The sequence below is a fragment of the Falco cherrug genome, chromosome 1 (genome assembly GCF_023634085.1).
Source record: "Falco cherrug isolate bFalChe1 chromosome 1, bFalChe1.pri, whole genome shotgun sequence".
Lineage (NCBI taxonomy): Eukaryota > Metazoa > Chordata > Aves > Falconiformes > Falconidae > Falco > Falco cherrug.
Genome location: NC_073697.1, coordinates 96156870 through 96178715, shown reverse-complemented (window position 1 = coordinate 96178715; position 21846 = coordinate 96156870). Strand labels below are relative to the sequence as shown.

The 21846-nt window shown below is 41.5% G+C and overlaps 1 protein-coding gene across 3 annotated transcripts in view; it reads left to right on the top strand.

Moving 5' to 3' along the window:
- Positions 1-20829, top strand: part of MLXIP (MLX interacting protein) — a 53616-nt gene extending 32787 nt beyond the window's left edge. The window contains exons 8-17 of one of the 3 annotated variants that reach the window (XM_055709907.1): positions 119-210; positions 363-1026; positions 4431-4552; positions 5260-5446; positions 6253-6377; positions 8448-8546; positions 10446-10573; positions 11589-11712; positions 14577-14706; positions 15405-20640. In XM_055709907.1, the coding sequence (XP_055565882.1) occupies positions 119-210; positions 363-1026; positions 4431-4552; positions 5260-5446; positions 6253-6377; positions 8448-8546; positions 10446-10573; positions 11589-11712; positions 14577-14706; positions 15405-15526 (1793 nt within the window). In that variant the 3' untranslated portion in view covers positions 15527-20640. Of the gene's footprint in view, positions 1-118; positions 211-362; positions 1027-4430; positions 4553-5259; positions 5447-6252; positions 6378-8447; positions 8547-10445; positions 10574-11588; positions 11713-14576; positions 14707-15404 lie in introns of those variants that run through there. The other 2 variants (XR_008732180.1, XM_055709916.1) reach the window with 2 other exon arrangements.
- Positions 20830-21846: the final 1017 nt, after the last annotated feature.

Sequence of the window (21846 nt, the reverse complement as noted above, 5' to 3'; positions counted from 1 at the left end):
TCTTGTGGGTTCATTATTTGTTAAATAATATTGATATTCCTGTGAATTTTAGTATCTAGAAATGCTGTACCTTGAGTATGAAAAGTAGAAAATTAATAGGTGACTTTTCATATTTCAGATATATTCATGCCCAGTCGTTCCAGTAATTATTTCCCTTCTGTGTCTGCTGTCAGCTCAGCTACAACAGACAGCAGCAGCCATTCTTCCCAGGTAAGAGGGTTCTTGGTGTTTGAAACATCCTCATCTCAGACACGTGCGTCCTATGAAGACTCTCTGACACGAGCTCTGTCCTTCTCAGAAGGAGTTCAGACAGGAGTTTGAGGGGTCACATCTGAATCTTTAATATTTTTCTTTTCTGTCAGTCTCCTGTCCTGCCGTCGGGTTCCTTGCCCAACACACTTCCAGCAGGGAACATCAGTGATGGACTAATTGCTTCCTCAGTACCTGCTCCTGTCATTCCCGATGTTGGCACTGACCAGTGTTCCAGCATTAGAAGTGGGGGATCTTTCATCCAGTCAGCGGACTTTACTCCCAGCTCGTCTCTCAGTGGGCCACAGACTTTCATGCCAGTGTTTCAGACGCCCTTGCCACTGCTTCAACCTGCCACACAACAGCACCAGTCCCCGATGCCTGCAGTGCCTCTGAATTCGAGCTTAAGTTCTCCACCAGCTGCGTTTGCTGCACCAGAAACCCAAAAGTTTGGCCTCTGTGAATCTACGGTTATCACCCACACAGCTTCTGCCACGTTGACCCACAACGCCCCTGCCACCACCTTCAGCCGGAGCCAGAACCTTGTCCTGGCCACGCAGCAGCCGGGTGCAGGAGTGCCCTGTAACCTGGCTTTCCAGACTGCTGTCCTGCAGGGGCAGCCCCGGCCCCAGCTGCAGTCCCAACTGACATTTGCACTCCCCAAAGCTGTTCCTCTGGCCACTGCTGGGACAAGGCCCAAACAGTCACAAAAAATAGTGCCTGCTCCGAAGCCTGAAACAGTGTCCTTATTGTTAAAGAATGCCTTCATCACCCCAGGTGAGAAGCGCTGGTGGGGTGATGTTTTTCTTTTCTGAGTAGGACTAGCAGGAGGGAGAGACCTTCTTGCTTTTCTTGGTTTACATAATAAGTAAAAATAGAGCTTCCTGAGGGTGTCCAAGGAACCCCTGAATCCACTGTGGCGTGGCTATGCCATTCAACGGGATGCTGTAGACTGCTGCAAGGATTGGAAGCAGTTCGGTTGTCAGTGCGAAAGGGGGTGCCTCCTTGTAAAATTTGTGCTGGGCTGTATAGATGCATCAGCACATGGGATAACTAGAGCTCTCTGCTCCTACCCTATAGAAACTTTGAGTTTGATGTTTAATGCTGTTCCGATTTACTCTGCCCCTCAGAGCATTCAATCACAGTAGAGTAGGAAATGGTAAGGAGATAGCATGGGATGGAGACTGGCAGAATTGCCCTTGTCGTTGACTCCCTGGACAAGTCACTACGCCTGCCTGTGCATTGTCGCACTCTGTAATACCAGGGTACTGGTGTACATCCTTGGGTAATGCTTTGGATGTATTTTGATGTTTGACTTGGGTGTGCCTGAAACTCTTCCAGACAGAAACTACTGTGTTGGCTACAGAGCACCTGTTGAAGTGAACCACTGCACTGGTCCGGATGGAAGTGTGGCTCTCATCTACCATCAGTGCTCCCTAGCAAGACCAGGGTGATGAGAATCAGTCCTTCCAGTGGAGAAGGACTAAGAACCAGGTGGGGAGAGCTGGAGATCATTGTCTCAAGGAATCTTCAGACTTGGGATGCTTCAAGAGCACATGGTTTTCAGTTCAGAATATGAGTTGCTAACTCATATGCAGGGACCTCCACATTGGATGTGATTTGGAGCCATTGGCACTGCACAAGGCTAAGAACAGCAAGCGTGAGCAGAGTTCTGCTTGCAGTGTTCCATGTGGGAAAGCTCAAGGCTAGAGCAGGACGGGCGGTATGCTTTTTCTAGGGGTTATTGCACGCTGTTTTTAGACTTGTGCTGGCTGGACACCAAGTGACTTCAGCTACCTGAAATGTGCAACAAGAATTCAGAATTCAAGAAGAACCCTGCCTGGAGGAGTATTGTTAAAGAGGCTTTATGAAGGAGTAGGTGTGTCTGCCAGGGCCTCGCATTGTGGTTACCCACCACTAGAAGGGAAAAAAAATAATTAAAATAAATCATCACTGCTCAGGAGTAGAACAGACCCAGGGATCTAATTCTGGCATGTCACTGGGAACAGGTTGGTCTGTGATTAATAGCACTAGGGTGTTAATGGCAGCATTTCTGTCCATAGTGTATTATAAAATGAGAGTCCGTGTACCTTCAGCAGTCATGACGTGCATTTCTTATTTAGTAAAGCGTTGTAGGCAACTCTTTATTTTCAGAAAGCCTTTGCTCCTAGCTTTCTTAGTGTTTTCTCGGTTGTTCCTCACCCCATATATCACTTTCCCAATGCTTCATCAGTTACCTCTAGACTATTGCAACAAATGGCTTTGTTTCTCATCTAAATTTAAAGTTGTTTCTGTTTTTCATTCCTAGTAGTGGCACGTGTTCAGTGCTCTTAAACTACTGGGACACTCAGAGATCAAATCCACAATCTTGTGTAAAGACCGGAACTTTATTTTTGACAATAGAATAAACAGCAGTACTTGTAACTGAGGCATTTATGCTTGTCACTTGTTCAGGACAAACAAATTGCCTCTTGACTATAAAGCAAATTGTATTATAACCTGTGTTAGCAAGGGATGTATAACATTTACTGCCCCGTGGTATAAGGACTGAAAAATCAGCACAGATTGTCTCATCCAGGTGCAAGACTTCACATGGGAAAGAACTCTGCTATCACCACTTCACGATAAATGTTCTGATTCTGAAAGTCTGCAAAAGGTGCATTTGTAGGGTGGAAACATGAAAAATGTAAAAGAGCATCTAAATATGTGCTGATTGTTACAGTTACCCAAATCTGGAACTCAGAAATACCATGTTTGTGCAGCACCATTAATGCACTGGTAAGAGTAGGCTCTTCAGCTCAACAGAGATGTCGTAAGTCCGGCTGAACATCAGTGAACAGTGGAAGGGCTGTGATTCCAGCTTTATATGCGGGAATGCTCAGACAGAGAATGAACTCCCTGTATCAGAGTGACAGTGCTCTCTGCCAGATATACCCACGCAAGGGTGGGCTGACACAAGGTTTGTGCAATCCACAGGCCTTTCTGATAAAGATTATACAGAAACTTTGGTTGATCCAAAACTCAGTTGCTAGTCACAGATGATGCTGTAGGGGAGAGGACATTCGATATCCTGCGCTGTCTCCCTGTTCTGCTGTGTGTCCCCTTCAATATCCTGATGCTAAACTGCAGAGGGGTACATTGGCAGTGCCTGAGCCATTGTGACACTTTTCATACGTCATGACTTTATTAGTACAAAGGAGAATTGAAGCCAATACAGGCTAGAATGAAACTGAGTAAGTTTAGTTTAGCTTTCTCAAAACAGCTGTGTCTTTGCATGATTCTTCTCTTAGTAGCAATATAGGATGGTTAATCATGTTCTCTCTAAAGCCTGGGCAACAACAATGTCAGTTTTAGTGCCATGTTATTAACTGTACATCTGCATTGGTTAAATTGAGATCTTAACACATTTATGTTAGACTTCAATGCTTTAGTGGTGAAGAAGCTTTAGAGCAAGGATCCTGATTCCTGTCGTGGAGGCAAGTCTTCTGTACAGACTTTTTTTTGAGATTTTTTTTTTTTTTTTGTAACTTTGTGGAGACAACTGGTGCTATTCACAATTATCTCTAGCTGTCTAACAGTGCAGAACTCCTGGTTCTTTAGCCTATTTTCTGGAATTTTAGTGCTGATTCCCAATCACATTTGGTTGTCTTGTGCTTGTGTGTCATGTAAAGCAGCTGTAAAATCAAACCAGGTAGTGAAAAAAGCTAGTAGAGTGATGAGGAAAATAATTTCATATACATATACAAGGAAGCTGAAGTACTGAATATGCATCCTTTACTTGGTTTCTGTCATTGACCCTTTCTGGGTCAGCAGAGGAAGCCTGAGATCTAAGAAGTATGGATGGGAGAGGAGAGGTGAAGGTGATCCTCCTTCTGTCAAACCCAGCTCTCTGATAGAATGAAGACGCTTTGCACCTCCCTAATTTACTAGGTACCTCTGTAATTTCACCTTGTGACAGTGATGCTGGAAGCCTCAGCAGTAACTGGTGTGTTAAAGAGTCCTTTGTACTGGATTAATGGGATTGAGATCAGAAAACCGGTGGCACTTTGTATTGCAATGATAGTACCAAATAGGTGCCCATTAATCCATTCCCGTGTTTAATGAAAAGTTATTATATACAAAATAATCTCCAGCTTTTTTTTGTGTCTCATTAACTATTCTAACTGAATTGTGTTCTTCAGCTGCCTTTCAGGGACAGTCCAGAGCTGTGATTGTAACTCCAGCACCTTTAAAAAGAGAGGGGATTTTGACGCCAGCCACGTCTCAGTCTGATGTTGCAATTGCACCAGCTGGAATTGTCAGAGTAAGGAGAAGGAAAAAAAAATATATTTGTTTTCTAGGCCTGTTATTTTTAAGTAGTTAGAGCCGTAATGTGCTCAGGAGGGTAACCGGTCCACTAAATCTCACCTGTTACCCAGCGTATGCATTTGTGCATTCAGCATTATGTTTGCTTGGTTTTAGCTTAGCTACTTTATGGGCCTGGAAGCATTATCTAGTCTTCACAGACTCTGTTGCACAACAGTAAGATTGCAAAGAGGCATGTATACACAGTACTATGGATGGGGATGGTTTGTGCTTTTTCTTAATTGTGCAGAAGCTATAAGGAACCCAGGATGCTCACCTTTCCATTTACACATTGGAAGGCGTGCCTTGAGTATATGAGTGGGTTTCCCAATATGTTGTATGCAGGAAGATGGAAATAGATTTTAGTATATTATGCTGTTAATGTGTTGTAATACTGCTTTAAGTTATGAAAGGATGCTGGTCTCCTGCCAGAAGTCTGACTTCAGTGACTGCCAATTCCTTATATATTAGCCCTTGTTTCGTGTCATCAGATTGTTAATCATGTGTTAATTTGCTACTTTTAGTGAAAGGCAAGGTAACAAATATCTCTCTCTCTTTCTCTCTCTCCCCCCTCCTTTCTCCCATCCCTTCTCTTCCTCTGCCCTTCTTCCTGCTCTCTTTTTTCTTTCTCTGTTTTTCTCTGTGCTATTTCTATGCTGTTCCCAGGCTCCCGGGGTGACGGAGTTCCGTAGTAACATTGTGGTTGGTCCAGCACAGCGAGCACCAAGTAGTCAACAAACCCAGTCCACAGTCTCACATCTCTTCTCTCCTAGTGTAGTCCAGGATGCACTGGTGAAAGGAGAGCAAATCTCTTCCCACAGTAGCAGTTCACAAGTTCCCTCACCTACACCTAGTAAGTTAGAAAGCTGCAAGCATTCTCTCTCCCCTACACATGTTAAGTGTGTTCCCATTCATTAGGCAGGGTGTAAATTGGTCTTGAGGATCCCTGGATAATTTTTGAAGGAAAAGCATTTTAGGCCCTTCTGCCCTGCAGCTTCAGTTGCATCCAGTTGTGTGCCATTTTTGTCTTAAACTACTGTGCAGCGTTCCCACAAACTGCGAGTTTGTGCTTCCTCTGAGTGGCTCCTTTCTAAAAAGATGTACTGTCATAGTCACCAAGAAATTCAGCCCGTTTGAAAAGGCATCTGTGTAGAAAGTGCTGAATAGGTTTGTTGTTCAGTATCGTAACTATAATTTTGGTTGGAAGATCTCAGACACAGTCCTTGTTAACCGTAGGTAAGTGCAAAGACTTCTTTTGCATGCGTGTTGGTAGAGCAGTATCTGGGCTGGTTCTAGAGACGTGCTGGTTTTGCTGGTAAATGGCTTGTAAGAGTTACCATTGCGTCCCAGGCCATTAGAGCGTGAAGTGGGGGAGTCTAGCAGGATGATGGAATTGCAGCCTCCACGTTCAACATGCCTTTGCTGAAGTGCGCACGTGTGTGAAAGGAGTATTACATATTGTTGCTATTTGGGATGTATTAGCCTTGTGCCATGACATACTAAGCTTTCCCAGCAACTGACGTTTTCTAGCTTGTGGTTGCTGCATCAATGAATTTGGTTGCCAACTGCATTTCAGTTCAATTCTGAATAGAAACTTCTCAGCAGTGACTTTTGCTACGGAAAGTTGCTAACGTGACTTGTCTTTCTTCCTTTATGAAGGCCGAGACTGTCAGAATTCAGGCCAAGCTTCCCCCTGCACCTCTGAGCAGAGCCCCAGTCCACAGTCTCCCCAGAACAGCTGCTCAGGAAAACCTGCCACGGACCCTAATATGGCTGCATTAAAGGTGTGTGCCCTTTCCTTTGAGGTGCTTTTCTTCTTTTCTTCGTAGCTACTTGTTTGACCTGTTGTCTGAGCATGGACTAGAAAGTTAAGCTGTGCTTCAGGAACAGCGGCGTATTTGTGGGCTTAGCTTGCGCTGCATCTGTGCTGCTCTGTTCAATTCAAAATGTCAGACTTTAATAATTACTCTGCTTCTCAGGCGGGTGTCATCAGAGGGGCCAGGCCTAACCGCACCTCTGCAGGTCCTTATGGTCATGACAGCAGTTCCTGCTGTGGCTCAACAGGAGCATTACGACAGGCCTCAGTTTACTTGGTGAAAGGTTTCAGGCTTAGTTTTCTAAACCATGGCTTTTTGCCATTGTTCTGTTGGGGCTCTTCAGTCTGCAGGGCTCTGGCCATCGCTGGAGGGGGAGTTCTTGACCTGCTGAGTTACTTGCATGTCTCCAGTGATGCTATGCTGCTCCACAGAGAAGCAGCTCCACAGACTCTACAAGTTACAGCTGTAAAACACTTCGAGAATTATTGGGGTAAGAACTCGGCGGTCTAGAGATAGCATCTGAGCAACCTGGTCTGGTGGAAGGTGTCCCTGCCCACGACAGGGGGGTCAGAACTAGATGATCTTTAAGGTCCCTTCCAACCCAAACCATTCTATGATTCTGTGATCAGAAAGCTGGCTGTACCTTGTACACAAGCTGACCTTGTCAGAACACTTTCTGTGATCGTGTGAGAAACCTCTCCACAAAAAAGCAGCCACTGCAGGACAATCAGCTGTAACCCTCTCGTTCATTCTGTTGTGAAAGGGAGTGTTACTTCACCATTTTGCAAGTGCCAACCCCTTTTTGGCTTCTCTGTATATACCCTATGAGGTGATGTCAGCTTGATCACTACTCCCAGGGCAGAAAGGTAAGTTTAAACACCTGTAGCCTGTGATTGCACTCAGTTCTAGTTCTGTTGTAGAGGAGAATCAGCGCTGCCGCTTCCTGAGCATGCCACAAGTTACTCATAAAAGTTTGCAGTTATTTGCTTGGCATAAATGCTTGCAATCAGTAGTTGCAGCCTGTTCTTGCTGCTAGAAGCAAGTTAACAAAAGAACAGATTATTAGGACTGGCCATGGGTGGGAAAGTGGCCACTAGATGGAGGAGTGTTCTTAAAAGCAAGGACAGTGCGATGAGATGGGCATAATAGCCGTTTAAATTCACCTGCTTTGACTGGAATTGCTTTGGATGTGTACCGTCAGTAACTCTTCTGTAAGACAAGAGAAACAGTGATGTTTGCCAGTCTCTGGATGTACGTTCTTTTGTTCCTCTGCATCGTTAGTTAGACTAAACAGTTCTGTGTTACTGGGTAATGTTGGTTTTTTCAGTTTGGCAAAGCATAGAGGGCACAGGGGATCTCAGTCCTGCTCTTCAACCTGCATTTTCTGTGGTTTTGGGCAGCCACTTCACTGCTTTACTATGTTGTTTTCCTCCATTATAAAATGCGGTAATGGTGAGCTACCACTGGAAAGCCTAGGTCTGCCAAGAATGCTTTCTCAAAGTGCAAACTCTTTATTTTTTTCCCCAAGAATTTTGGCGAAAACAACTAATAAGTTTTTAATGCTGCAAATGAAAATGTAATTCATGACAAAGCCTTTATCCTCAGGGTTGGCTAGAGTTGTAGATTCTTTTTTTGTTTTTGCCAGACTGCCTGTTACATCAGTAGATGTTATCTATACATTAAGAATAAATGATACAGATGGTTTTATACTTAAAGGCTTCAGTAAGATCCTAAATAATTACATGCTTCAAAAACTGGAATTTGATTTCAGAGAAGGAAATTTTATAACTGTCTTAAATAGGAATTTTTACTTTACAAAGAAAACCTGCAAGGTTTGGAATTGAATTTAATACACTGGATGCTTCTTTTTAATAACTTAAATCATTCTTTGCAGTTTTATAGTCATGTGGCTTTGACTGGGAAGACTATGAATGCCACAATTCAAAAATTACACTGTGAATTTGAGTAGCTGAAATAGTCATAGCAGTAGAATGGTAAAGGAGAACAGCATAGACTGAGCTAATTTTATTTATGCAGAATCGAAGAATGAAGCATATTTCAGAACAAAAACGAAGGTATAATATCAAGATTGGTTTCAGCACTCTGAACAGCTTGGTTTCAGCCAACTCCAAATTGGTAAGTAATTTGCTAGCAGTAACAGTTTAATAAGGAATATAAGAAAAAGCCGTTCTAAAAAGATTTGTTAATAGATTTAATCTCTTCACTGTTGACTGAGAACGCCAGTCAGTCAGTCAGTGAAGATATATGAACTGAGGGACTTGGAAAGGGAATGGTGATAAATCCATGGCTTACAGTCAAGAGAGTGCGTGAAAGTGCTTCAACTTTTGGACACTGTTGTTCTGATGCAGCTTCAAACATTGCACAAGTCTTGTCTGATGGGATGCTGCAGCTTTAAAGCCAACCGGGAAAAAAGCAAAACAGATCTTTGTAATCCTTGCTCTAGGGACCCCAGTAATGAACATTTTTGTTACACTTGCAGCATAAGATGACTTTGCATTTACTGTTATGTCATCTTTCTTATGCCATACTGGCTTTTTATACCCATTCTGGATGGCTTCTGGTCCCCATAGCTGGACTTAAAAAAGCTGTGGTCCAGCCAGTATTTGTAAGCTTATTCTGCCTGAACCATGAGCCAGCTGGAAGCCGGAGGGATGCTGCTGGTACAGTGCTGGGCCTAGCTTAATATACCTTGATGTTTGACCTGAGCTAATATACCCACCTGTGAGCACAACTTGTTAGCTTAGGCTTCGTGCCTTGCTAACCACAGCTGTGCTGCGTTTGGTCAGCTGAGAGCATGGCAGAGCAACCTTGTGTGCCTGCAGGTACTGTTGAAACACGTCAGTGAGCCAAGGGAGGAACAAAAAAGACCAGTGAAATTTCTAAAACTTTCTCCACTGATGAGAACTTTACCTCCCAGGAGGAGTCAAGAGCCTGGCCAGTTCAGATGATTTTGAAAATCCCTGTAGGAACCTTTACATTTAGCATCACCCTGCTGCCTTTAAGAATTTGGCTGTGTGCCCACAGCCTTGCAAATGTTCTCAGGGCTTTCCCTGCACACACACACACCCCGCCCCCCGTCTTTTGTGCATAGATTTAGAGAGAAAAGAAATCTCAACTGACCTCTCATTGTCAAATGACTTTATCCAAATTAAGAACGTATTCTGGCTACACTGGTTAACTTAATTCACTAAATTGAAATCAAATTAATTGAAACAGACTTGTCTGCACAACAAAATTCTGAATGTCCTTTAAATCCTTTAAATTTGAAACATGGAAAATATGAAAGCTTACTATGGAGCATGTTGATTTGTTTACATGATTTATATCATTTTATACATTTAGGCCATCAGTTGTCAGAATTTCACTTACTGACTTGGATAGCCTATGTGAAGGGTAATCAGTTTTGAAAACTCAGCTTTAGTAAAATGTTGGATTAACTTATTTCTCATATACAGGGTTTTTTAATTTGTTCCTCAAAACTAAAGAGTAGTTAAAAAAAGATCTGAGACATTGTTTCTATCTTCTTTGGTGATAGCTAGGCTGTGTTACCTTCTGTTTAATAACTTCAGGTTTTCCAAACTGAACAATCTATATTGCCAGCTTCAAACAATGCTTCTAACAGCATTATAAATCTATCGGCAGATGTAGCACATCCTTCAGTACTTAAGTAAGAATTGCAAATATTTTTAAGAGTGTAGGTAATGAAATAAAAAATCTTAAATTACTAGAATGCTTCTTTCAACAAATTAGCAAAAATGTAATTTGAAAGAAAACAACCGCTGCAACCACATTTCTCTGTAGCAGTGTGCTAACAGAAGTCAGAGAAATGAAGTTTAGTATTATCTTAAATGTTTCACTCTGCCTATCTGTGTGCTTTATCTGCTTTGGCACACAGCAAAGGAAACTTAAGCAAAGGTGCTGAAATGCTTTTCTGGGTGTTACAGCAAGTTAGGGGCAAACTCATCAGTTTAGCTTTGTTCCAGAAAGTGAGCTCTATGTTTGTGTTTGGTCTAGATCAGCCATGCAATCACGCTCCAGAAAACAGTAGAATATATCTCTAAACTACAGCAGGAAAGAACACAGATTCAAGAGGAATCCAGGCGCCTTCGGGAAGAAATCGAGGAGCTAAACGCTACCATCATGTGAGATTTGGGGAGTTTTCTGTAATGAAGCAAAGCAGCTTGAATGTTGCTTTGGCTAACAACAGGGAATATTTGTCTCAGGTGTCATGCCAAACGACAGATGGGTATTGAACGGTAGTAGAGTTGCTACCAACTGCCAAACAAAAAGCATGGTTGCTGTGGGATGGGGTTGGTAGTCAACCATGTGGATTCAGCAAGCTCTGAGCATGAATGCACAACATCAGGTCAGTTAGAATAATTCTGAGAAGCAGCCAGTGATGACTTTTTTTTAAAGCTATGCTCACTGGGTGATCAAACACTTACTCTTCTTGATGGCTTTGCTGCAGTTTTCTTTCCAAATGCAGTCGATTTTTGTAGGAAAATATAGCTGAGTGCATATGACACAGGACTTGGAATGAAGGAGCTTGCTGCTAGCTGAACATAGCTCTGATATGTCACTTCACCTTCCTGGTGCCTCAGTTTCCTTTGGGGGTTTACAGTAGTTAGGCACTATGGCAAAGCATGCTGAGAACCCCAGTGGTTTTTCTTTCATCTACAGAAGTATTAGGCTGAGGCTTTATGTTAGACTTATCAGCAAATCAAAATATTTTTATTTTTCTTTAAAGGGTTGATGACATTTCTTTGGTTTTATTTTAGATTGATCTGTTTCTTAAGACTCTCTGTGCCTTTTTCCTTTGTAACATTGCTCAGGAGTAACTGTAAATTTTTCCTTGGCTCCTGGTGGGCCTAATTGGATGTCAAAGCCTACTTTGTTCTATGTTATACTTTGTTTTCAGTTTTGTTGCTTGTAATAAGAAGTGTGTAGCAACTGGAGGCATTGCTGTGCTGCAAAATTGATGGGAAAACAGTATGTATTCCTGGCTATGTTACATTCGGGGGGGGGAGGTGGGGGGGGTCATGTGCTGGGAAGCCAACTCAGTCAGGGTTACACACTTTTCTTTCGCTATAACTTAGTCTGGAAAAGAAGTGTGTCTTTTCTGGCGGGGCTTCTGACCTTAGAACATCTTCTTCTCAGTTCTTGTCAACAGCAGCTCCCTGCTACCGGCATTCCCATAACACCACAAAGATTTGACCACATGAGGAGGATGTTTGATGAGTATGTGAGAAGCAGGACCCTGCAGAACTGGAAGTTTTGGATTGTATCCTTTTGTATCAACTTGCTGAATTGAGATTTGGTACTAACATATTTAGACCCAAGAGTTCTGGATTCCGATGCTGTGACTTTAAGCCGGGTTATTCAGATAACATATGTTTTCAGTTTTCATTCCCATCTGTATGTAGATATGAATCCTTGCCCTATAGGTGGTCATGGGGCAGAGCTTGTTCACCTTAAAGCATGGAAGGTAACTTGAAAGTAAAATGCAATGCAAAGGCAAGGTTTTCTTGGTGGGTTATTGTGCTGCAAGAAATGTTTAATGATCTGCTTCTGTAACGGTAGCTCTTATAATCTTGGGAAAATGGAACAGAGAATAACATTTTGGCAGAAAAAAATTATTACAAACAATTGCTGAAGCTGTTGCAGTTTTAAAGATTTGCAAGTTTCTCTTTTTTTCCCCTCTTGTATTTTCTTCTTTCTTTTTTTAGTTTTCTGTTTGTCTTTTGTTACAACAGCAAAACAACTTAGTTTCTCTTTGCTTCTCTGATGCTAGCAGCTATGTTTGTAAGTGAATCATCATGCAGGGGGTTGAAAGACGCAAACAGAATGAAACCAAATTAGCTGTGTTTGTGCTGAGCTGTATAGACTTAACTAGTTTGGATCAAACATTATTAGCTTGAGTCAGTTCAGGGATATTAGTAGTCAGCAATGAGAAGTAGTGTTAAACTTCCCTTTTCCCATTAAACTTCATATGTTCATATGCATATTTATTTATTTATTAAAATATGTATTTATTTGCACTTTATATTTTGTATGTCTGTGTTCTGTGCTGGCTATTTCCCTCTAACTACCTGGATTGTATGAGTATATATGTGCCTGCTTGTGGACGCATGAAGTACAGCATTTTTAATACTTTGATAAGTGAAAATGCTTTATTTGTTGTTTCCTGGTTTATGTTGGCCCTACAAAGACACTCCCCCTTTTAGCATCCTTTTAGGAAACAGTTCTTAGCAAGGTCTCACAGAGTCTCTGATAACTTAGAGCTGGTGTAACTGTGGAACCTGTGGATTCTACAGCACTATTAACTCTGGAACAATTTCAAGTGAATTACAAAAGCAGAAGTCTTTTAAGATAAAAATGAAAATTGTTATTTAAAGACAACTCCAGACAGGCTTGTTGATTGGATAGCGTGATTATTTTGTGCTGCTCCAAGATGTTGAATAGCTTCAGAATTTGGAAGTGAGACACTTCTAGAAAGTGGCAGATGTTATTAGGGATGAAGATGCAATTTTGGGTAACTGAATTTTGTAGTGTTGGGGGAAGGACAAAGGCTTTTGTAGCTGGTGGAAGAGGAGGTTGACAGGCAAAGTAACGTTCCCAAACTTGCCTTCACAAATCAGGATGTAACTGTGATGGAACAGTTGTTATAACAGCTGGATTGAATCCTTAACACATGCTGACATATTTCAGAATGTCTTGCAATAAAAGCTGACAAGGTCCAGGGGTGAGTGCTAATAATAAAAAAAATCTCCTCCTCATGAAATGACTGTAAGAGGGGGAAGGGCAGTTTTCATTACAAATTTGAAAGTATAGTTTCTGTTGCATATAGGAGGGAAATGAGTAATCTGGTCTTGGGCTACTAGAGATAACCCAAGAATAGAATACTCTTGACTATTAAAATATAGATAGTATCAATAGACTATCAATACTATGTTGTTCTTCCAGTTACTCTGCGAGTCTATAAGGGCATGTAAATCCCTTCAAGAATTCCAGGCAACTGTTAGACCTGTCTTGGTTGTCAGCCACAGTGAGAAAGATGGGGGTGTATGACAATGCTGAGATTGGTCTGGGCCATATTCTCACATGCTGCTGACTGTAGTCAGGAAATCTCATCAGGAGTGACATGGTAAAACCTCAGATTCTGAGCCTTCAGATGAGCTTTATCATCCAACCAGCTTCTGAAATAAATGTACTTGTAAGCTGGAATCTACTTCGTGAATTAATGTGGCAACATTATAACAAACTGTTTTGAGTTCAGATATTCCAGGAAAGCTCATCTGAAGACCTGGGAGCTGGGGCCAACTGAGGCTTGTGGTGGTGCTCTGTACGTTTTCATACACTACAGACTAAGAATTCTGTCTGCTCCTTCTCTGCCGGGAAGGTTATTGCCAACTCCAGGCCCATCCTTCCACTCTGTGACAATAGAGAGCTGAAAGGAAAGCCTGACAGTCCTCAGCTTGCTACTGGTCTGGTCCACATAGATGCAGATCAGCAAGTCTGGTCCTTGGTGTGGGAGTCCTTGCCACACCACTGATCGTCTCTGAGAATATGCTTATGTACTTTGAGGTCTTTGTTTAGCTGCAGTAGCAGAGAACTTGAGTGCTGAAAAATCTGCTTGAGAAATTGGCTGAATGCTTTTACTGCTGGCCTGTGCTGGACTCACTATTGCCAGGCCAGACTCATCAAAGGACTCTACCTCAGATGCATCTGTGGTGTGCTGTGCTAAGTGATATGGTCACACCAAAGCTTCAGTATCCTTTTGCTATGAAAGCATCAGGGTTGTATGAAAAAGGTGGCAATGAAGAAATCGGACGACTTACATGTACATAGAAATGTCAGATACACATGCACTTACAACAGGGCCACAGTGCAGTTGGTTTGTAGGAGATCAGGTGAGTTGTATAGGGATTTTGTAAGAAATAATGAGTATCACTGGGAACTGAGGTTCACTTTTCCTCTGTCTTAGTGTTACAGATTTCAAAAAATAGTTTTTGAAATGTTGCAGTCCCTCTATAGTTGAAGTCCATTTAGAAGGCTGCTGTTGCCTCTGCAGACTGAGCTGTAGTAGCCTTTCCCATGCTTCGAACTCCTCCTTTGTTGTCTCCCTTAACATTTGATGGTTTGCAGTTCAGCATTATTATTAAGCCATTGTTTGAGTCCTTCAATGGGATGGTTTCCACAGCAAGCTTTAAGGATCTGGATCAAACTGCAATGGCCTGGTTGGATCAACACTGTTCTCTTCCTCTTCTGAGGCCAGGCAAGTGAAGTTCTATCCAGCATTTATTCCAGATCATAGGAAGTGAGACATTATATATATACCATTTCTTGAAAGTCACAGGATGACAAACAAAGCACATGATGCTGAATATGACTTCCAGTTCCTTTTTATTATCTCAGTGGAAAAATAAGAACCTCTTTTGACTGTGAAGATGCTTGGTTACATGCTTAACAGTGAACACAAAAAACACCCAAATTGTTGAATGTAGATACTAGAATTTAAACAGTCTCAAGCTGCATTAAAATTTCAAATACTCGAATTGCTGTAAGTTTGGCAGTGTGATTTCTTTCTCGCTATGAAGGAAGACTTCAGAGATTTGTGTTCAGCTTTGAAATGACCTTCTGTTTGGGCATGATTGCTCGAGCTTTTCCCCTTGCAATTCAGCAAGTATTTACATTGATAACTGCTGAGTGGTGCTTTCTTTTGTAGAATTAGTAAGCGTTTTGGCTTGTTTCGTTGAGTTTTTTAAAGTTCTAGATCTCCATTCCTCGTTCCCTGAGCACAGTTCCTGCATGTCTGTTGTTTATTGCCATCACCGTGTGTGGAGGTCTGCATGTTTTGCAGAAGTATTTCCATAATTCTGTCATGTGTAACAGCCTTGCATACTATGCTGCATGGATCTGTTTGCAGTCAGACTCGTGGTTTTGCTTCATACTTTTCTGACTCTTTTTTTATAGTGGTACTGAACGCACTCCGGCATCTAAGTACGACCACCTCAATTCTGTCAGATCCATCGTGCCTGCCAGAGCAAGCCGTTGAGGCAGTTAACAAGATGAACAAAACAGCTGGCGAAACCTAACCAAAGACAATGAGTTGCTTATACAAGGGGTGGAGAACCAGCCAGCCTGGTAGCCTGGCAAGTCTCCTGTCAGTTGGTGCACTTTAGAAAGAATTCTCTCCATCACCCGAGATGTTGTTCAGGACATCTGGCTTTGCCTTCAGAATATGTGGAAGTTGTCAAAACGTTTTGATTCCTCTTCAGTGCTGTGCTGTACTCCGTTAAGTGAGAAAACACCAAGCTCAGGTAAATTTAGCAGGTTTGAGTCCTGCAGGCAGCAATATATCTCCATCAATGCAGCATGCATCTATATGCAACAAACCTATTTCTATGAAACAGCTTCAACTACTAAGTTCTCTGAAGTGTAAATCTTGTACGCCAAGGGATGTTCTCTTAAAGGAGAATTATACTTTCAATTTTGTGAAACAGAATGTGCTTTTTATTTTGTTTTCTGGTATTCAGTTCCATTTGTTTTACTTGAAAAGTGAAAATTGTTAAAAACAGGATCATATTAAAAACCAAAGGAGAAGAAAAATCTGTCAATGATGTCAACTTGTGGCAAAAATACTAGAAATAAAATCTCAGGCTATGTTTTGTGTATTTTTGTTTTAATGAGTGTATCATTGCATATGATCGGTTTCAAGACATGCTTTATTTTCTAGTAAATAAAGTAGCTGATTTTTATTATTTTTCCTGATATAGCCATTGCACATGAGTAGCAGGCTGTGCAGTAAGTGCAAGAAAGCAGTTTTAGATTGCATAATTCTGCAATTAGGATAGACCATGTATTTCATACCCAATTAATCTATGAACTGTTTTCTTGCACTTTGCAGAGTTCAGCTGCCTTCCTCATAAAATGTGCACATATAAAACACATCCATAGATAAATATTGTAGTGCTTCAGAGACAAGAATTGAGTTTGTAATGTTAAGAAATTGGCTTTTTTGTTTTCTCAGAAACTATATCAAACCACATGGACTTGTAGTCAGTTCTTTGCTGCTTCGTCTTTTTTGATTTTTCTTTTTGTCTTCTATCTGAAAAACCTGAAGGACTTCGCTAAGTTTGGTCTGTATAGGAACAGTATGTTCAACGTGAATTATAAAACATATAAAAATGTTTCAAACCTGAAATACTGCATAACATTTTTCTGCGACAGTCTCGGCGAGTACTGTGCTCTCCTGCAGATAAACTTAGGCCTTGTTACAGCAGTGACAGCCTGTTCGTCCTGGGACAGTGCTGAGATACTCATTCCAGCTGACTGTTCATAGTCTGGAATGATCCTGTGACCCTTGTGATTCCACTCATTGCTTGATTCTGGTTCCTAAGAGCTATGCAAACTGTGGGTAACATTTCCCTTGTACCTCCTCTGAGTAGTTTTCCTCCAGTTCCGAGAGCTGGCTGCCTGGAGGCGATTAGCAAGCTATGACAGAGCTAAAATGAGGAGCAGCTAAAACATTTGGGCATTGAACGTGCTGAAATGGGGTCTGTAGGTTCTCCTTTGGGGGACACAGCTTTTTTCAGCATTGTCCTCAGTCTTCTCTTGGTGGGCTGAAGTTTAAAAGAAACAATAGGCCTGGGGAGTAGGACTAAGCATGGGGAATATTTTTTCTTTCAACTTTGTCCTGAGATTTTGCAGCTAATGGCTTTCATCGCAGAGTTCCTTTAGGTGTGAGTAGGACTGTAGCAAGAAGAAAAGCAGGAAAGGTTAACCCCGGGGTCCTCTCCCTGAGCAGAGGGTACTGTGAGTTGAGGAGCTGGGGGCTGAAGGGGACTGCTGGGGGAGACAGGAGCCAAAGGGGAAGACAAAATGGCATGATCTAAGTAGCAACACGCCTTTCTGTAGCTGTGCAGACAAATGACGAGATGTTCTCTCGTTTTTCTTTTATTTTTTTCCCCCAGTAGATCTGTCATATCATTTCAGGTTTGTGGCACATGTGAAAACCTGTGTCCCCGTGAAAGAACCAACAAGAATCCAGGCTTCAGCTAAGGAATAGTTTGTTGAAATAGTGTATAAAGGTTGTCATAGTAATTAAATAGTAAGTAGATTTCCTGGAGGGATCCATATCTAGGTCTTTCGTATGTAATATTGTAATCAGTTAAGCAATGTTCTTTGGGATGCATCTGGATAAAAAGCATTGAATAAGTGTAAATTCTTTTTTTAAATTAGCGCTTTAAATCCTCCCATTTTTTATCATTGATTGTGAACTTGATTCCAGTAAAGTCATTTAACACTGTGATTAGCTGGGGAGTGTCCCTCAAGTTTTTTACTGGATTATCTCATTGAGATGCGTAGTATACTATACCTACATGCATATTTGCATGTTAAAAATATGTATCCAGTTTTCTAGAAAGAAACCAGTAGGCAACTTGTCCAAGAACAGAATCACTCCTGTGTTTGCTGTACTTTTCAGATTAACAAATTCTGTAATGCGTGCAGTGTGGTCTCTTGCTTGTCAGGCAGTGATTGTGCTTGATTTTTACCGTTACCAGTATCAATGACATCTCAGTTCTCACTGAATGGATTTGGAAGCTGAAAGGGACCCTAAAGGAATAGGGAGGAGGTAGTGTGACTGAACTGCTAAAAATTTTGTTCATTTGCAGTTTTTATCTGGATGTGGATGGAAAAACTGCTTATTGCACCATGAGCTGGTTACAATTGGAGGGAAAGTCCTTATTTTAATAACTTGTGGTGGAGAAACAAGCTCATAGCACTATGAAAAGACTGCAAATCTTAACATAGTAAAGAGAAATAAGTCAGAGATTGCTTACTTAAGCAAGAGTGTAGGAGGGAGGGAAGGAAAAGTGAAAAGATGCTTTCCAGGTAGTGCAATTACCAGAAATGATGTGGCTGCTTTTGAAGCAGTGATTCAGTGTATTGGTGTCACCCTATTATTGCAAATCAGAGCTGGTTTTATCAGTCAGCCTTGTGAGAGGTGTGATTTCACTTCATTTGGAAACATGGGAGGAAAAAGCTGGTTTATGTCCCACATATGCACAGTAGAACTGCTGAGGATTGGTATGAAAAGAGATCGACCACGTTTGTATTGATGTCTGCATAGTGTTCCACTTTGGCTTATATTTGAACTCCTTTGTCTATCTTGCCTCTCGAGGAGTCTAAATACTGTATTTCTTTTTTAAAAAAAAAAAAAAAAAAAGTTTGGTAACACTTTCTCCCCTAATTTAAGCAGTCTAATTTCCTCAATGTCACCAAAGTATACTTCAGCAAACAAAACACACAGTGCCTGTAGTCTACACAGAGTTGCAGATGATGCACATCTGTCTTCAGTGTATTGGTGCTAAACTTTCAAAGAATCTCCATGTAATTGAACACCAGTTATATTCCGTCAAATCCAACACATTTCACTTGATAAAGGAGCGGGTAGGTAAAATTTTTATGGCTTGTGATATGCACAAAGTCAAACTGAGGTTGTCTGGTGGTTCCTTCCGATCTTGAACTCTGTTAATCAGTATATTGCGGATGGCCCCCAGCCCAAACAAATTTGGGAGGACTTGTGCGTTACCTGGTGTAGCTGTTAGGCTTGAACGGCGCTCCCTGTTAGCGGGAGTGAGTGGTGAAAGTCTAGGAGCAAACTAGAACTGAAGGAATTCATGGGTAGTAGGAACAGAGACAAGTGGATGCTTCATCTTGACAGTCTGATCGCTGCACAAAACCAAAGGATTCTTGATTAATACCATTTGACCTAATTGGCATGTTCTTCCATGCTTTTCTAGACCCTTTGGGAAGACTTTCTTGAAGAGAGGCTTACTAGAATGTTTCCATCTGTGCCTTAGATCTTGGCATTAGTGTGTGCATTTGATTTACCTGAAGTCATACATTCTTCCCCCTGGTACAATGCTATGTGGAAAATTCAGTGAATTGACGAAAGGGGGGCTTCCCTGGGTTTTAAGAGGTTTTTATCTGCGTGGCATTATTGTGTCCCACTGAAACTGAAATTGTGAGAAACCGTGTGTGTGTGTGTGTGTATGGGAAAAATTGCGTCTTTCCTGCTGACCTCACCATCCTCTGCTCCCAAGTGCACAAGCACATACACCCACATGTACATACTGTCATACCACAAGTTTGACAGAAACCCATTAAATATGCAAATGCTGAAATCTCTAAATCTGGCTTGAAAAGACAAAGGGCTGTCACATTGCATTGAAAAATAGCATCCCTTTACTTTGCATATTCAGAGTTTTTTTACATTCTCTTGAGAGTGTGTGTGTACACGTATGGTAGAGGTGATGGGGCAGGTCATACTTTGTTTTGTTTGCTTTTAAAGCCCAGAACTCCTTGAGAACAGGAGAGGGAAGCTCACTGCAGAAATGTTCAGTAAGATAATGCTTCTGTGTACAAATTACTTGAAAGCTATTTCACTTCCTCTGTTCCTGGAGTGGATAATTCTTGCCTTGATGTTGCCAACTAGAAGATACTGCTGAAAATAGAATGGGTTGTTCGCTATTTCGACCTTTTTCTTTCTTTCCTTTTTTGTTCTTTCCCACCTTTATTGCATGGGAAAACACCGGAAATCAGAAGGCTGATGATACCTGGTTTAGGTGCTTTGGGGATTCAGTCAGTCCACTAATCCTTGGAGGACTATAGACAACTGTTGATGACTTTTAGGAGGTTTGTTTTGATTATGTGAGATAACAGGAGTTTTCCTGTTACTCCTTCTCAATTTATACGCTTGAGTTTCGGAGGAGATCGTTTGTTTGGGTGGTTTGTTTTTTTTTCTTTCAGAGGGCTCCAATATTGTTCCCATAACATCAGTAAAGGCCTCAAGTTTCCTTTCGTTTCATCCATGGTTGGATTTCATGCTTATTTACTGCATTAGAGCAGAAGTGGTAGTACTGAATTGTAGCTTGATCCGTAAAACTTGATTCAGTTACGACAAAACACATCTTGGGTATATAATAGAATGAATGACTTTCTAGCCATTGCCTGAACTGCTTTTATATCTGGACTTTTCCAACATGAATAAGATTTTGAATCAAAAGATATCAATGTTAGGAACAAGGCTTTTAATTAACAGTACAATGAATAAGTTGCTCTCTTTCTTCTTCTAACCTTGTATTTAAGTGTTTTCAGTGAATGGAGTTCATTCTTGTTAAAAAAAAAAAAGGCAAAAAGAAAATAAATAAAGCTTGGAGGTATGAGGACTTCAGGTTGTGCTCTTGCTTTGCATAGGTTTCCTGTTCTGTTGCATGACACAACTTCTGTTGTGCTGTTGATATGTAGCACTTTTCAGTAGGTCTGTTAAATTGTGCAATGCATTTTTTTTATATTGACAACCAAAACAATAAAGGTTATTTTTTGGAAGAAAGTGGTTGTAATGCCTTTATTTTCTAACTGAATGTGGGGAAACGGTAAGTGGAATTGTTCCTGAACGGGCACCAGCACCTGCCATCCTTTTTGCAACTCTGAAAGATGACAAGGGATCATTTCCCCATTTAGCAGTGCTGAAGTTACCCGCTGAGATTTGTGTGTTTGGCTTTCCCATTGCAAGGCTCATGTCCTCTGCTGCGTTCTGAAGCTTGGGCTCCTCTTAAGAAGCTCAGTGCATCCTTGGGCCTTGGCTGAAAGAATCATCTGACTCTGAGCTTACTTGGAGCTTACAGGTGATTTCTTTTTCTCATGCACTGGCCACCAGGCTGTGTTTGCTCTCTGCTGCATTGTTCCCTGTCTCTCCAGAGGAAACATGATCCAGATTAGCAAAAATTGAAAATTACCTTCTGTAGTCAGCTCTGCTCTCCTTCACCGAAGCAGCTTTGAGACTGGGGATGAACAGGTGGGCTGAGGTATCATCTCCACAGGTCCAGGTGTCTGCAGAGTGTACATTTTTCTTCGCCCTCAATAACCAGTGAGCTTGCTCTTTCACATTTTGCATAACAGTTTTCCAAATGGATTGAAGTTCTGATGTGTTCCTAAGGTGATCAGAACCTTGTTGTTAATGATACTAAGCATAACAGTGAGAGCAAGCTCCTTCAACAAAACTAAACAGGCAAACATCTCTATTTCTGCATTTACTTCTAACAGGCTAGTAATTCAAAGGTAGCCCTGGTATTTCTCCAAGAAACAAAAAACTCTGGAGCCTGTAGGGGCTGCGCCAGTGCCTTGAGCCCTGATGGTCCTATTTTCTTGCCAGCTTGGATGTGGGGTTCTTGGCTGACATGCTGCCTGGATAGGGGACAGAGCAGCACTGAGGTTGGATAACACGGTATTCCCATGGAACTGATGTCAGTGTTCAGTACTGAGCTGCCAAAGTGCATTTAAAAAAAAATGAAATGACATTTCATCTTTGCCTGCAATGAATAATTTTTGGTTTTCCTTGGCAGGACAC